The following is a 13,681-nucleotide window of genomic DNA, read 5'->3' as shown; positions in this document are numbered from 1 at the left end:
CGTGTGACTCCAGATCCTTGCAGTGTGCTTGACTCTTAACTGCTTTCTGGGTAATTAGGGATGGCCTAGCCAACGGCACCCTCATCCTGTGAATGAATAAAATTACTCACTAAACTTGGGTGATATCCATAATTGCCTTCAGCATGTGTTGGTGAAATTCCTTGTTGAAACAATCAAGTTCACTTGGTACATGCATAGTGCTTTTAAGATGAGTATTTGGACTTGGAAACAGTGGAGGAATAGCTATATACAAGGGAACCTCGATTATCCAAATGTGATGGGTGGGGACTATTTCGTTCAGATAATCGATTTAAAATGCCTTTCCTCTGCATCTGAGTTTTTAAAGTCTGCTCCCCGTTCAGGACACTGAAAGCAGCGCACAGGGCCCAGCCCCCAACGCTGCCCCGGATGCTGCCTGACACTGTTTTCCCCCCCCCAAACCTGAGCAACACCTCTCTTCTTCCCCCCACTCCCCCCCCCTCACTGCCCCCAACCCTGTGCGACACCTCCCCCACCCCCCTCCCAAACCCTGTGCGACACCTCCCCATCCCAACTCCATGCAACACCTCGCCCACCCCGTGCCGCACCTCCCTTGCCCCCAGAACCGTTCCCAACCCTATGCAACACCTTGCCCTAACCCCATGCAACACTTCGCCCCGCCCCAACACTGCACCCAACCCCATACCACACCTCCCCCACCCCTAAAACCATTCCCTCGTCCCCAACCCCATGCAACACTGCGCCCCCGTCCCCAACCCCATGCCACACCTCCCCCCAAAACCATCCCTGCGCCCAACACTGACCCCTGCCCATAATACACCCCTCCCCATCCTCACTCCTGTGCAACACTGGCCCCCCCCCCCCCTCCGGGGTAGCTGGACTGGACACCCAACAACAAGACTGCTGCAGTTGCTTTTGTGGGGTAAGTATCCAAATAGCATCTATACATGTTGTCCCACATGCACGCACACGCAGCCCCACACAACTTTTTGACTGGTTCCATCTTTGCCCTGTGCAGGACAATGTTGGAGAGATTATGTGGGGAGAGGGGGGTTTAGGGTGCACCCCTGTGTAGAACTCCATGGAAAGTGTGGGGAGAGAGAGGGGACAGGCAGTCAGTAATTTGGAGATAGTGCCTGTTTAATCAGTGAGTAAAAGATGTGATCACTGTTGGAAACACTTCTTTGATGTAATGTTTCCATCTGTACCTCAAAATCTCCTTCGGATAATCCGATTTTCGGGTAATCGAGGTTCCTCTGTAGTTTTGACGTTAGGATGATACGTGGCTTTGATTGGAATCTGGAGGTTGTCTTCCCATCCATCTGTTTTCCTTGCTCTTCTAGAATGTAGAGGTCATCAATTTGGAAGGTGCCGTTCGGATTGGTGTTGCAGTGCAACTTGCACTTTTTCTTGGACCGTGTTCATATGATCGTAGAATTGTACAGTACAGAAGATGCCTTTTGGCTCATTGAGTCTGTTTTGCCCAAAGTAGACTACTGCCAGCACTCATGCTACTTTTTTATTCTAGGCCCTATCTTTGAATGTTATGATACTTCAAAGGTTTCTACTGCAATTGCTCTCCAGACAGTGCATTCCAGACCCCTATCACTGTCTCAGTGAAAAATAGTTTTCCTCTAATCTCCTCCAAAACGCCTGCCTTTCATTTTAAAATTATGCCCAATTGTTATTGACCCTTCAGCCCAGAGGAGAGCACCTGTTTTCTATTTGTCCTGACCATGCCCTTCATAATTTTATATGCCTCCATCACATCCCCACTTAACTTCCTCTGCCCCAAAGATGACACAAGCTTATCCAGCCTGTCTTCATTGCTGACAATGTTCATCCCAGGCACCATCCTGGTGAATCTCCTTTGCATCTTCCCCCTCTACCTCCAGTGCAGTTCCATCCTTCCTTTGGCCTGGTCATCAGAATTTTTGTTTACTTTTTCACAGGATGTGGGCATCACAGGCTCGGTCAGCATTTTTTACCCATCTCTAATTGTCCTGGGAACAGTTTTTTAAAAAGTGTGGGGTTACACTTGGGCCTGACCAGAGTAAGGATTATAGTTTGTCATTGAAGGGAATTAGTGAGCTAGATTATTTTTGTGACAATGGTGAAGGGTTTATGCCCAAAACGTTGATTCTCCTGCTGCTTGAATGCTGCTTGATCTGCTATGCTTTTCCAGCGCTGCACTTTTTGACTCTGATCTCCAGCATCTGCAGTCCTCACTGTCTCCTAGTAAGAGTGATACTCCAGGCTAGTGATTGAATAGAGAGAAAACAAGTTGGATGTGGTTGTGCAATTTCACTGGTTTTTGAATCAATATATATTTGAACAATTGTAAGCAACTACAAGCATAATCTTTAATGATTTTCATACCAAATAATAGTGATATGCTGTAATTTCCATGTTTGTCTTCCGTCAATACTAGTTTTTTCTGCTAGTATTGTCACTTCTATATGTTCCTACAAGTAACCATTTTATTTTGAAATGCAGATATGTGCATGAATCAGGATCAGAGGTGCGGTTTTTAGTGTCTCCAGCCTGCTGTTCCATTCAACAGGATCATGACAAATTTTATTGTGGCTTCAACTCTACATTTTACACCTATTCCCAATAACCATTGACTCCATTGTTAGTCAAGAATCTGTCTACCTCTGCCTTACTAAAAAATTCAGACACCCATGCCTCCATTGCTCTTGATGGAAAAGAATTTCAAAGGCAGTCACTGGGGGGACTTGGTTTTTAATGTAAGATGTTGATTTTTAAGCTGCAGTCCCTAGTTATTTCTTCCACAAAAGAAAACATCCCTTCAGCATCCATCCTGTCAAGTCTCATTACATGAGAAAGGTGAGCTCACCCTGTTAGGAGTTTTTTACAGGCCTCCTAATAGTCCTAGAAACGTAGAAGAAAGGATTGCGAGGATGATTCAAGAGAAGAGTGAAAGTAATAGGGTGGTTGTTATGGGGGACTTTAACTTTCCTGATATTGATTGGGAAAGCTATAGCTCAAGTTCGTTAGATGGGTCAGTGTTTGTCCAATGTGTGCAGGAGGGTTTCCTGACACAATATGCAGATAGGCCAACAAGAGGTGAGGCCATACTGGATTTGGTTCTGGGTAATGAACCAGGCCAGGTGTTAGAATTAGAGGTAGGTGAGCACTTTGGGGACAGTGACCACAATTCGGTGACTTTTACTCTAGTGATGGAGAGGGATAAGTGTGCACTACAGGGCAAGAGTTATAGCTGGGGGCAGGGAAATTATGATGCGGTGAGGCATGACTTAGGATGTGTGGCTTGGAAAAGTAAGCTTCAAGGCAAGGGCGTAATTGATATGTGGAACTTGTTCAAGGAGCAACTATTGAGTGTCCTTGATAAGTATGTACCTGTCAGGCAGGGAGGAAAGGGTCGTGCGAGGGAGCCGTGGTTTAATAAGGAATTGGAATCCCTTGTTAAATGGAAGAGGGCGGCCTATGTAAAGATGAGGTGTGAAGGTTCAATTGGGCCGATTGAGAGTTATAAGGTAGCCAGGAAGGACCTGAAGAGAGAGCTAAGAGCAGCAAGGAGGGGACATGAAAGGTCCTTAGTTGGTAGAATTAGGGAAAACCCTAAGGCTTTCTATAGGTATGTCAGGAATAAAAGAATGACTAGGGTAGGAATAGGTCCAGTCAAGGATAGTAGTGGGAAGTTGCGTGTGGAGGCTGAAGAGATTGGGAGACACTGAATGAATGCTTTTCGTCAGTATTCAATCAGGAACAGGACATTGTTGTCAATGTGAGTACTGAGTCACAATTAAGTAGAATGGATGGCTTTGAGGTATGTAGAGAAGAGGTGTTGGAAATTCTGGAAAGGGTGAAAATAGATAAGTCCCCTGGGCCTGATGGCATTTATCCTAGGATTCTCTGGGAAGCAAGGGAGGAGATTGCAGAGCCATTGGCCTTGATTTTTATGTCCTCGTTGTCTACAGGAGTAGTGCCAGAAGACTGGAGGCTAGCAAATGTGGTTCCCTTGTTCAAGAAGGGGAGTAGGGATAACCCTAGTAACTATAGGCCGGTGAGTCTCACTTCTGTTGTGGGCAAAGTCTTAGAGAGAATTTTAAGGGATATGATTTATGAACATCTGGATAGGAATAATGTGATCAAGGATAGTCAGCATGGTTTTGTGAAGGGCAGGTCGTTCCTCACAAACCTTATTGAATTCTTTGAGAAGGTGACTAAGGAGGTGGACGAGGGGAAAGCGGTAGATGTGTATATGGATTTTAGTAAGGCATTTGATAAGGTTCCCCATGGTAGACTACTGCAAAAAATATGGAGGTATGGCATTGAGGGTGAGTTGGAAGTTTAGATTAGGAGTTGGCTGGCTGGAAGAAGACAGAGGGTAGTAGTTGATGGTAAAGGTTCATCTTGGAGTGCCGTCACTAGCGGTGTTCCGCAAGGATCTGTTTTGGGACCATTGCTGTTTATCATTTTTATAAATGACCTGGAGGAGGGGTTAGAAGGTTGGGTGAGCAAGTTTGCGGATGATACGAAAGTCGGAGGAGTTGTAGACAGTGAGGAAGGATGTGGCAGGTTACAGCGGGATATAGATAAGCTGCAGAACTGGGCAGAAAGGTGCCAAATGGAGTTCAATGTAGCTAAGTGTGAGGTAATTCACTTTGGTAAGAGTAATAAAAAGATGGGGTACTGGGCTAATGGTCGGATACTTGGTAGTGTGGATGAGCAGAGGGATCTTGGTGTCCATGTACACAGATCTTTGAAAGTTGCCACCCAGGTAAATAGTGCGGTGAAGAAGGCATATGGCGTACTGGCTTTTATTGGTAGAGGAATTGAGCTCCGGGGTACTGAGGTCATGTTACAGTTGTATAAGACTCTGGTGCGGCCGCATCTGGTGTATTGTGTGCAGTTTTGGTCGCCATACTATAGGAAGGATGTGGAGGCACTGGAACGGGTGCAGAGAAGGTTTACCAGGATGTTGCCTGGTATGGTAGGAAGATCGTATGAGGAAAGGCTGAGGCACTTGGGGTTGTTTTCATTGGAGAAAAGAAGGTTTAGGGGTGACTTGATAGAGGTGTACAAGATGATTAGGGGTTTAGATAGGGTCGACAGTGAGAATCTTTTTCCACGTATGGAGTCAGCTATTACAAGGGGGCATAGCTTTAAATTAAGGTGGGGTAGGTATAGGACAGATGTTAGGGGTAGGTTCTTTACTGAGCGAGTCGTGAGTTCATGGAATGCTCTGCTAGTAGCAGTGGTGGACTCTCCCTCATGGGCATTTAAGCGGGCATTGGATAGGCATATGGAGGATAGTGGGCTAGTGTAGGTTAGGTGGGCTTGGATCGGTGCAACATCGAGGGCCGAAGGGCCTGTACTGCGCTGTATTCTTCTATGTTCTATGTGTGGAGCAGTTCAAAAACTTTTAACAGCATTCGTTGCAAACCTTTTTGCACAAAATTAACCCTATACAAAAAGCTAAAAGTTTGATCAGGTTTCTTGGTATTTCAAGAAATAATGCAATCCATTTATAAACTATTTTATTGCTGTTTGTTAGTAATGACAAACTGAGGAGCAGTTTTTCATGAATGGCAGATTAGCATAGATTCCAAAGTGGTTTATATTCTATTGTGTGAAATATTTTTGGTGCTTCAATTTGAATATAAATAATAGTGTCCTGAATGTTGGCATCTATTTACACATGCACATCTGAATATTTACACTGATTGCACAAGGAGAATGAAACTTCATTGTCAATATTGAGGATCTGGTACATAGCAACATTTATTCTTTTTCAACAGTTGCCATTTAAAGTTTTTTTTTAATTGAATCTCTGTAAATGGAATAGTTTTCAAAAATGAGAGTTTATCTTTAACTGTTTATTCCAAGTTTTCTGGGTATTCTGCTCAGCAATTAAAACTTGGACATTCCCAAGTTGTAGCCTGGAGACATTTGATTGTTGCAATTCAAAGCTGCATATTTTTTTGTGAAATGCTGGGTGAATTTGTTGTTAACTGTTATATAGTTGATCAAAACTCATCTTTTACTTGATCAACCCTGCCAGTTAAATGATGTATAACAAAGCTGTCATACCTTGATTGTCAATAGGGTAACTGTCATTGGCAGAGAATTTAAATAGAAACTAAGAGGCTATTTAATCTCTTTTAATTGTTACATATAAATTGTTAATTTATTTTGAAGTTGATTTAAACATATTTTTATTTTAGACATGATTGGTATCAGACAGATTCTCATGTTATCGTCACAATAATGATCAAGAATGCAAGCAAGGATACTGTGAATGTTGAGTTTGCAGAAAGAAATGTAAGTGTCTTATTGGCAAATGCTGCACTCGGAATCAACAAATGTCATCGTGTGAACTCAGGGATATATTCCAACTTAGACATTTTAAATAATGGTATGACAAATTGTTTTTGCATTGTCACGACACTCAGAATATTATACTTAAATCTTTTTTGTATTTATAATTTCTAACAAGTACAGGATTGTGCAAGAATTCTTTCAGTATTTAAAATTTTGTGGCTTATACATCTAGAGCCATGCACACATTGTAATCAATCTTGAAACAACAGAAGAGCTTTCTAAATTGCTTGTGGATGTGCTTTTGACAGATGCTTTTGATCTGTTTTGATAAATCTGTTAATACAAATGGAACATAAAGCTAATTAGCATTTATTACAATGATCTGGAAGGTAAATGAAACAGAATAAACTCCACTCTTAATTATCTCCCAACATTGTGTTCTCCCTGCTCAAAGTGGATAGAAGTGTTCTGTATTTGAGAAAAATCAGTGCAGTTAGATTTATTTTTCTGTTAGTAGCAGCATCTACAGCTGCTTAAATATTAGGAGAAATTTATACTCATGATTTATTCTTTGGATTCTTTGCAGAGCCAGTCTCTGCATCCAAAGTTGGCTGTCTATGACTTCCTTATCTGGTTGCTATGAGCATGAAGGCCATTATTCTGACTGGAAACTGCTATGTTTGACTGTTCAGCTGCCTTGTGTTTGCTAAAATCCAGACTTGGCCATTTAATGTTACCTTCAGCCTTGGGCCTCTCCAGTTATGCTGGTTGCATCAAATTGCTCCATTTTCATCAGCGAATTGCTTGTTTCACTCTTATTTAAAATTACAGTAAGATTTGCTGTGCTCTGTCTAAAAATTACGTTTGAAAAGTTATTAATTTCACTAAGCCTTGTACTGTTTCTTTTAAACTCTACATTCTCTCGATTCAAGAGAAGCTAGCTGGTTTCACAGTTGAAATAGTTGCTAAAGCACATTGCCCTATTCACGTTGCATTTTAACCTGCTCCTGCTTCAGTTCCCTGAATTTAAAACTACCAGGGTGCCTTTTTTGAATCATCCAGCAATCTCATCAATTTGTTGGAATTAAGGATTGAGTTTCTTTTGGACCCCACTGGAATATTAACTTCCAATTGAGCAAGGCAAGCACTTCATTTAACGAAACCTAACACTGGAAGTAAAATCACTAAAAGGCAAATCTTAAAACTCTTCCTGGAGCATGAAAGAGCCATCAATTTGCAAGCCTTCCAAAGTATTCTTTTGACTTTCATAACCCAGGACCTTCTAAATGCCACAAATTGTGAAAGCCAGTTGAAGCTTCAATAGACGGTGTTTAGATTGATTCATAACCCGCTGAGCAGTATTATTCCTTTGCATAAAACGGTTTCTCTGCTGTCCCAGTCTGATTCATTGTAATTTTTAACTAATTGAAAGGGGAGCTGAGCTGGTGGTATCATGAGATAAGCTTACTTGCAAACCACTTTAAAACTTGTGCATTGCAAAACAATACAGTCTAAAGTCTGGTAATTATGGATGTATTTCAGATATAGAAATGCACAAAATGCATACTTCCTAAATTGCTTCCAAAGCAAAAACCAATAGGATTAATTTGAGTGATTGATTTGTCTTATTTTTGTAGGTGAGTGCAACAGTGAAGCTTTCACCAGGAAATGATTACAATTTGAAACTCTGTCTTCTGCATCCTGTAGTACCTCAGCATTGTGGAGTCAAAGTGCTTGGAACAAAGGTATGATCCAACAGAAATTGAATTGGTGGATACATTTTGAAAACTGTTTGAAATTTTGTTAAACCAGTAGAATGGCTCTTTAAAGTAATAATTTATAACGTTCTGTTAAATTTTCTGGAGGATTTTTGCTGCTTAACTAGTATGTAATTATACTTTTGCCATGCTTGTGTATCGGTATGAATAATGCAGGAGCTTGAAGTAGATGATCCTTTATCACTTTCAAATAAGTGTATTAAGAGCAACATTGAACATTGGATCAGTAATTAAATGGAAAGAGCTTGTTTCTTCATGGGCAACACAGTGGTAAGATGGTTAACACAGTGCCAGAGAGGGTTCGACTCCTACCTCTAGTGACTGTGCAGTTTACGCATTCTCCTTGTGAGTTTCCTTCCACAATCCAAAGATGTGCAGGCTAGGTGGATTGGCGATGCTAAATTGTACGTAGTGTTCATAGATGTGTGGGTTAGATGGGTTAAACAGTGGTTTAAAAACCCCATGCAGGGTTACAGGAGTTGAGGCTTTGTGGGGTGCTCTTCACAGGATTGGTGCAGACTCATTGTACCAAGTTGCCTCTTCCATTATATGTATCTCCAGGTGGTAAATAGTGAATGACATTCTTCCTCACTTGGTATTGATTTTAATATGGAAGCTACTGCTATTTCAATGTTATTCTTCAATTAAAACTGTCAACAGTCAGTGTGATGGTTCAACTTCGCTTTGGTTTCACAATCATTAGGTTAAAAACCAAGGGCGCCAGTGGGTAATTCTAAAAATTTTATACTGTTTAGGATCAATATATATAAAACTGAACTGTTGTGCTACCTTTTATAAGAGGCTATTTCCAAGTGCAGTTCATTTAAGGCCAGCAAGCTTGGGGACGACGCACTTTTGAGAATCAGCACAAGATTTGGAGCAGAATGAGTCTATTGGACTAGTTGGTCAACTGCATTCGATCATGGCTGATATGCTTTTCATCCTCATTCACTTGCCTTCTCTCCATTATAGGGCAGAAGTGACTACTGCAGATGCTGGAGATTAGAGTCAAGATTAGAGTGGTACTGCAAAAGCACAGCAGGTCAGGCAGCATCCAAGGAGCAGGGAAATCAATGGTTTGGGCAAAAGCTCTTTAGGATGCTGCCTGACCTGCTGTGCTTTTCCAGCACTGCTCTAATCTTGATTTCTCTCCATTACACTTGATCCCCATATTAATTAATTAATTAATTAATTAATAACCTGTCTATTTCTGTCTTAAATACACTTAATGACTTTGCCACAGAAGGCTGTGGAAGCCATGAGATTCGCCACCCTTTGGCTGAAGAACTACCTCCTCATCTCCATTCTAAAGAGTCATCCCTTCATTGAGACTACCCTTGGGCCCTACTAGTGGAAGCATCTTCTCCATGTCCACTCAATCCAGGTGTCTCAATACAAGTTTCAAACAGGTGCTCCCTCATTCTTCTAAGTAGTCTGTATTAAATACGGAGCCCAAAATTATTCTCAATGTTCCAAATGTGGTCTGATCAGGTTCTTATAAAGCCTCAGTAGTTCATCTCTGTTCTTGTATTCTAACCCTCATGAAATTAATGCTACATTGCATTTGCTTTCCTAATTGTCACATGAACCTGCATGTTAACCTTGAGAATTCTGAACCAGGACTTGCATATCCCTTTGTGCTTCAGATTTCGGATGCCTTTCTTAATTTAGAAAATAATCTAAACCTTTATTCTTTGCACCTAAGTATGTAATCTCTCACTTGTCCCGCATGTATTTCATCTCCTGCTTCTTTGTCCCTACTCCTAGTCTGTTCAAGTCCTCTACAGCCTCCCTGCCTCCTGAACACTACCTGTCTTCCACCTATCTCTTGTATTATTTTCAAGCTTAACAACAATGCCATCAGTTCCTTTGTCCAGGTTATCACGGTATAACCTGGAGACTCGTGGTCCCAACACTGACCTCTGAGGAACTCCACTGGTCACTGACTGCTATCCTTGAAAAAAGGCCCTTTATCCCTGCTCACTGCCTTCTGCCAGCCATCCAGTTCTATGTCCATGCAGGTGCCTTGCCCCTAACACCATGGACTCAAACCTTTTACTTAGCAGCCTCCTGTGAGGCACCTAGTCCAATGCCTTCTGGAAATTCGAATAGGTCATGTCCAATGGCTCTCCTTTATTTACCTTGTTCATTACCTCTTCAAAAAATTCTAACAGGTTTGAGAGGCATGGCCTCCTCTTGATTGAAGCTGTGCTGACTCAGCCCAATTTTATCATGCACTTTCAAGGACTTTGCAGCAAGCTCTTTGTGTTTCTGTTCATTTTGTGGACCTGTTTTTCCAGCTGTCAGAAAGTCCTTCGCTGAAATCGATGTAGATTCTGGGTGTGAGTTGTCTTGCTAAGATTTTTACCTTGTTTTATGGAAATACAATCTTCTAGTTGCCATCCAGCAAATTTCTGGTCTGATTGCCACCTGTGAATTTTTTTCTTGCAACAAAGTAGGAGAGCAAGACAGACATAGGGTCAGGAAAATAATCGAGACTTTGAAAATGGGTTTTCTTCCATTCAATGTGTCTTTGCTTGTCTCAAAATTTATTAATCACCTTAATGCCTTTCTTGGTATGACTTTGAAAAATCCTGAGCAGGTGACTAACAGATGATTTATACAATTATTGTGGAAATCCTGCCAATTGTAAACGTGAATAGTTTTATACGTGCTTTTGCATGAATCAAATATTCAGAAGTCTCCCCCTCTTTTATTTTCCCCATTCTGTTTTCTCTCTTTGATTCTGATCTCTCTCTCCTTACTCCCATCTTTCCTCCCCCCTCCTCCTCTCTCCTCTGTTTTCCCATGAACCCTTCCACGCGCTGTCTAAATTGGCCAGGCAGATTACTTAGCACACTGGGCTGTATTAGACCGGGGATGTTCATTTGTGGAGGTAAATCACTTGGCTATATGCAGAACCTTCATGATGTTTAATTCTCATTGTTACAACTGCAAGTACCAATTATACCTTTCAGGTTTCTGTTACTGAAATTTATCTATCTTGGTAGTTAAACTGTATTTGTGTTTCAAGAGCACCATCTCTTTGGTCCCTGCATGATAACTTTGACGGTTATGAAACTAGACTTAGTTGGCTTGTGGTTTCCCAAGAAATCTTTGTTTAGTGCAGTGATAGATTAAGCTTTACGAAGTCAAATTGTGGTCACTAAAGAAAACATTTCTGAGTATTCTCAAATCGCATTTATTACAGATACCTGTAGCTCCTGGCGTCATTCTTGATTTGTTTCTTCATTACGATAGATGCCAAGATTGCTAGCAGGAGTGTTGAGTAGTTCATGTTTGATCTGTTTTATCATCTCACATATGAGAAGTTTGTACTTGAAGCATTTGGAAGGCTCCCTCCCAAAAGTGTCTTTAAATTTCATTTAAAAGCAAATAGTATAGTTTAGATACGTTCAGAACTTTAATGCCTATTCTAAGCATTGCTGATAAATGGAAGAATCCAGAATACTATAAGCAAATAATTTAAACTTTAGATTGCTAATGCATAGGCAAATATTTATGATTTCAGCTTTCTGTGGATGTATCTTAGTTCAACTATAAAAAGGAAGTCAGACTTAAAATTAGTGTCTTCCACAACCACTGAATATCTGAAATGGTTCATGGTAAATAAAGTACAGGTATGTGATCGTTTATCCGAAATGCTCGGGTCCAGCTGTTTTACAGGATTTGGAAATGTTAAGTTTTCAGAATATGACTGCTTAATGGTGAAATTTGTTAAAATTTTACCGGAGACGCAGTCCTCTAACTAAGAATGGGCTTCTCTCTCTCACGCACACGCGCACACACACCTGAATGACAGACAGAGGGGTGTTGACTTGGGTTAACTGTTTGCTCACCAAACAACCTTGTTAATGAGAAAAAAACCTTCAGATTTTGGAGCTTTTCGGTTTTTGGATGTTCAGATGAAGGAACTTGTACCTGTACATAATAATAGATGTACAGCACGGAAAGAGCTATTTTTAAAAAAAAAAATTTGACTGTGTGTCACTAACAAAACTGTGTTTATTGCTGATCTCTTGTTGCCCTTGAGGAAATCATTTCTTCTTAACTGCTATATCCATGTTGTGAACATGTTCCCACAGTACTGTTAGGTAGGGAGTTATAGGATTATGACCCAGCAAGAATTAAGAAATTACTATGTCCATGTCAGCATAGTAACACACTCATGAGTGAGAGTTAAGAACCAGTGGTATTTACATGGATCTATTGCTGCTAAAGAGGTCAAGAGTTTGAGAGAGACCGTTAAGTGTTGGTGAGCATCCGGTGTGTCTTTTTGGAGTAGGCAATGGCTTAGCTGTGGTGTTGAATGAAGCAGTGGTCAGTACTTTGTCTTGGCGACTCGAGAGCTTTGTGTATTGCTGTAATTGTACCTATCCATGCAAGTAGAACTTTTCCTCGCACTCCCTGATTTGGTTCAAAAATCTGGACATGAGCTGTTCACCAAACTTGTGACCTATTCTGTAACAGACTTGATGTTTTTGTAATTAGCCCCGTAGGATTACAGTCAGTGATATGACTTGAAGTATTGATTGGAGGTTTGCTGATGGTACCAAATAGAAAACAACAGCATGGTGGCTCAGAGGTTAGCACTGCTGCCTCTCAGCACCAGGAGCCCAGTCTTTGTGGAGTTTGGACGTCCTCCCCATGTTTGCCTGGCTTTCCTCCAGGTACTCAGGTTTCTTCCCACAATCCAAAGATGTGCCTGTTGGGTGGAATGGCCATACTTAGTTGCCCATAATGTCCATGGATGTGTAGGCTCGGCAGATTATCCCTGTAACCCTGCATTTCCTATGGCTAGTGAATGGGGTATTTCTGGGTGAGATACTCTTTTTGAAGGGTTGAGGTGGACCTGATGGGCCCAAGTGCCTGGTTCCACGTGGTCTATGATTTAAACTGTCTTATTGGAGGTGTTCCTTGCTTGGCACTTACATGGTGCAAATGTTACTTGTCAACAGCCAATGTGATAAGATTTTGATGCATGCAAAGTGTCCTGGCAGTGATAAGAGGGATGAGATGATTGGCATTTAGTAATCATAACTATCTTTTATGCAAAATATGACTCCAGCCACAGAAGACTTTTCCCCTGATCGCCATCTACTTCAGTTTTATTTGGGCCCTTTGGCATTGCAGTTTTGAATTCTGCTGTAATGTTATGGCTGACACTTTGTAGTTTGCCAGGAATTCAGCCATTTTGTGCTTGTTCAGTTCAAGGCTTTTATGTTGTCCTGAGCTGAGTGGTTCTGGTGAAATTCAAACTGATTTTTAGTCTGAGTAAGTACCATGTGATATTCACTTCTGCTAACTCAATTCATTACTCTGATTTAGACTGATAATTGGTCATTTGAATTTTAAATTATTGCTCACATCACTCCATGTGATATGTCATCTTGTATCATTTATGTCCTGATGGTGCTGTCGCATCCACCATACACTCTCAGGAAGGAAATTTCAGGTTTTTGACCCAGCAACATTGAAGAATTTTGAGATACAAACTGGTGTGAGACATGGAGGAAAACTAAATATGGTGGACCTTGTGATAGAAGGAAGGTCACTGATGAAGCAACTAA

At 41.3% G+C, this 13,681-nt stretch overlaps 1 protein-coding gene across 6 annotated transcripts in view; it reads left to right on the top strand.

Moving 5' to 3' along the window:
• sugt1 (SGT1 homolog, MIS12 kinetochore complex assembly cochaperone) overlaps nucleotides 1-13,681 on the top strand; it is an 85,081-nt gene that overhangs the window by 36,282 nt on the left and 35,118 nt on the right. For all 6 annotated transcript variants that reach the window (XM_043691172.2, XM_043691171.2, XM_043691169.2 and 3 more), the window contains exons 9-10: nucleotides 6,216-6,312; nucleotides 7,950-8,057. In XM_043691172.2, coding sequence (XP_043547107.1) covers nucleotides 6,216-6,312; nucleotides 7,950-8,057 — 205 coding nt within the window. The remainder of the gene's footprint in view (nucleotides 1-6,215; nucleotides 6,313-7,949; nucleotides 8,058-13,681) is intronic.

The sequence above is a fragment of the Chiloscyllium plagiosum genome, unplaced genomic scaffold (assembly GCF_037043375.1).
Source record: "Chiloscyllium plagiosum isolate Xiang-an unplaced genomic scaffold, Cpla_swu_hap1 HiC_scaffold_6, whole genome shotgun sequence".
Classification (NCBI taxonomy): domain Eukaryota; kingdom Metazoa; phylum Chordata; class Chondrichthyes; order Orectolobiformes; family Hemiscylliidae; genus Chiloscyllium; species Chiloscyllium plagiosum.
Note: the sequence above shows the minus strand (reverse complement) of the source record. Positions and strands in the feature narration are given on the sequence as shown.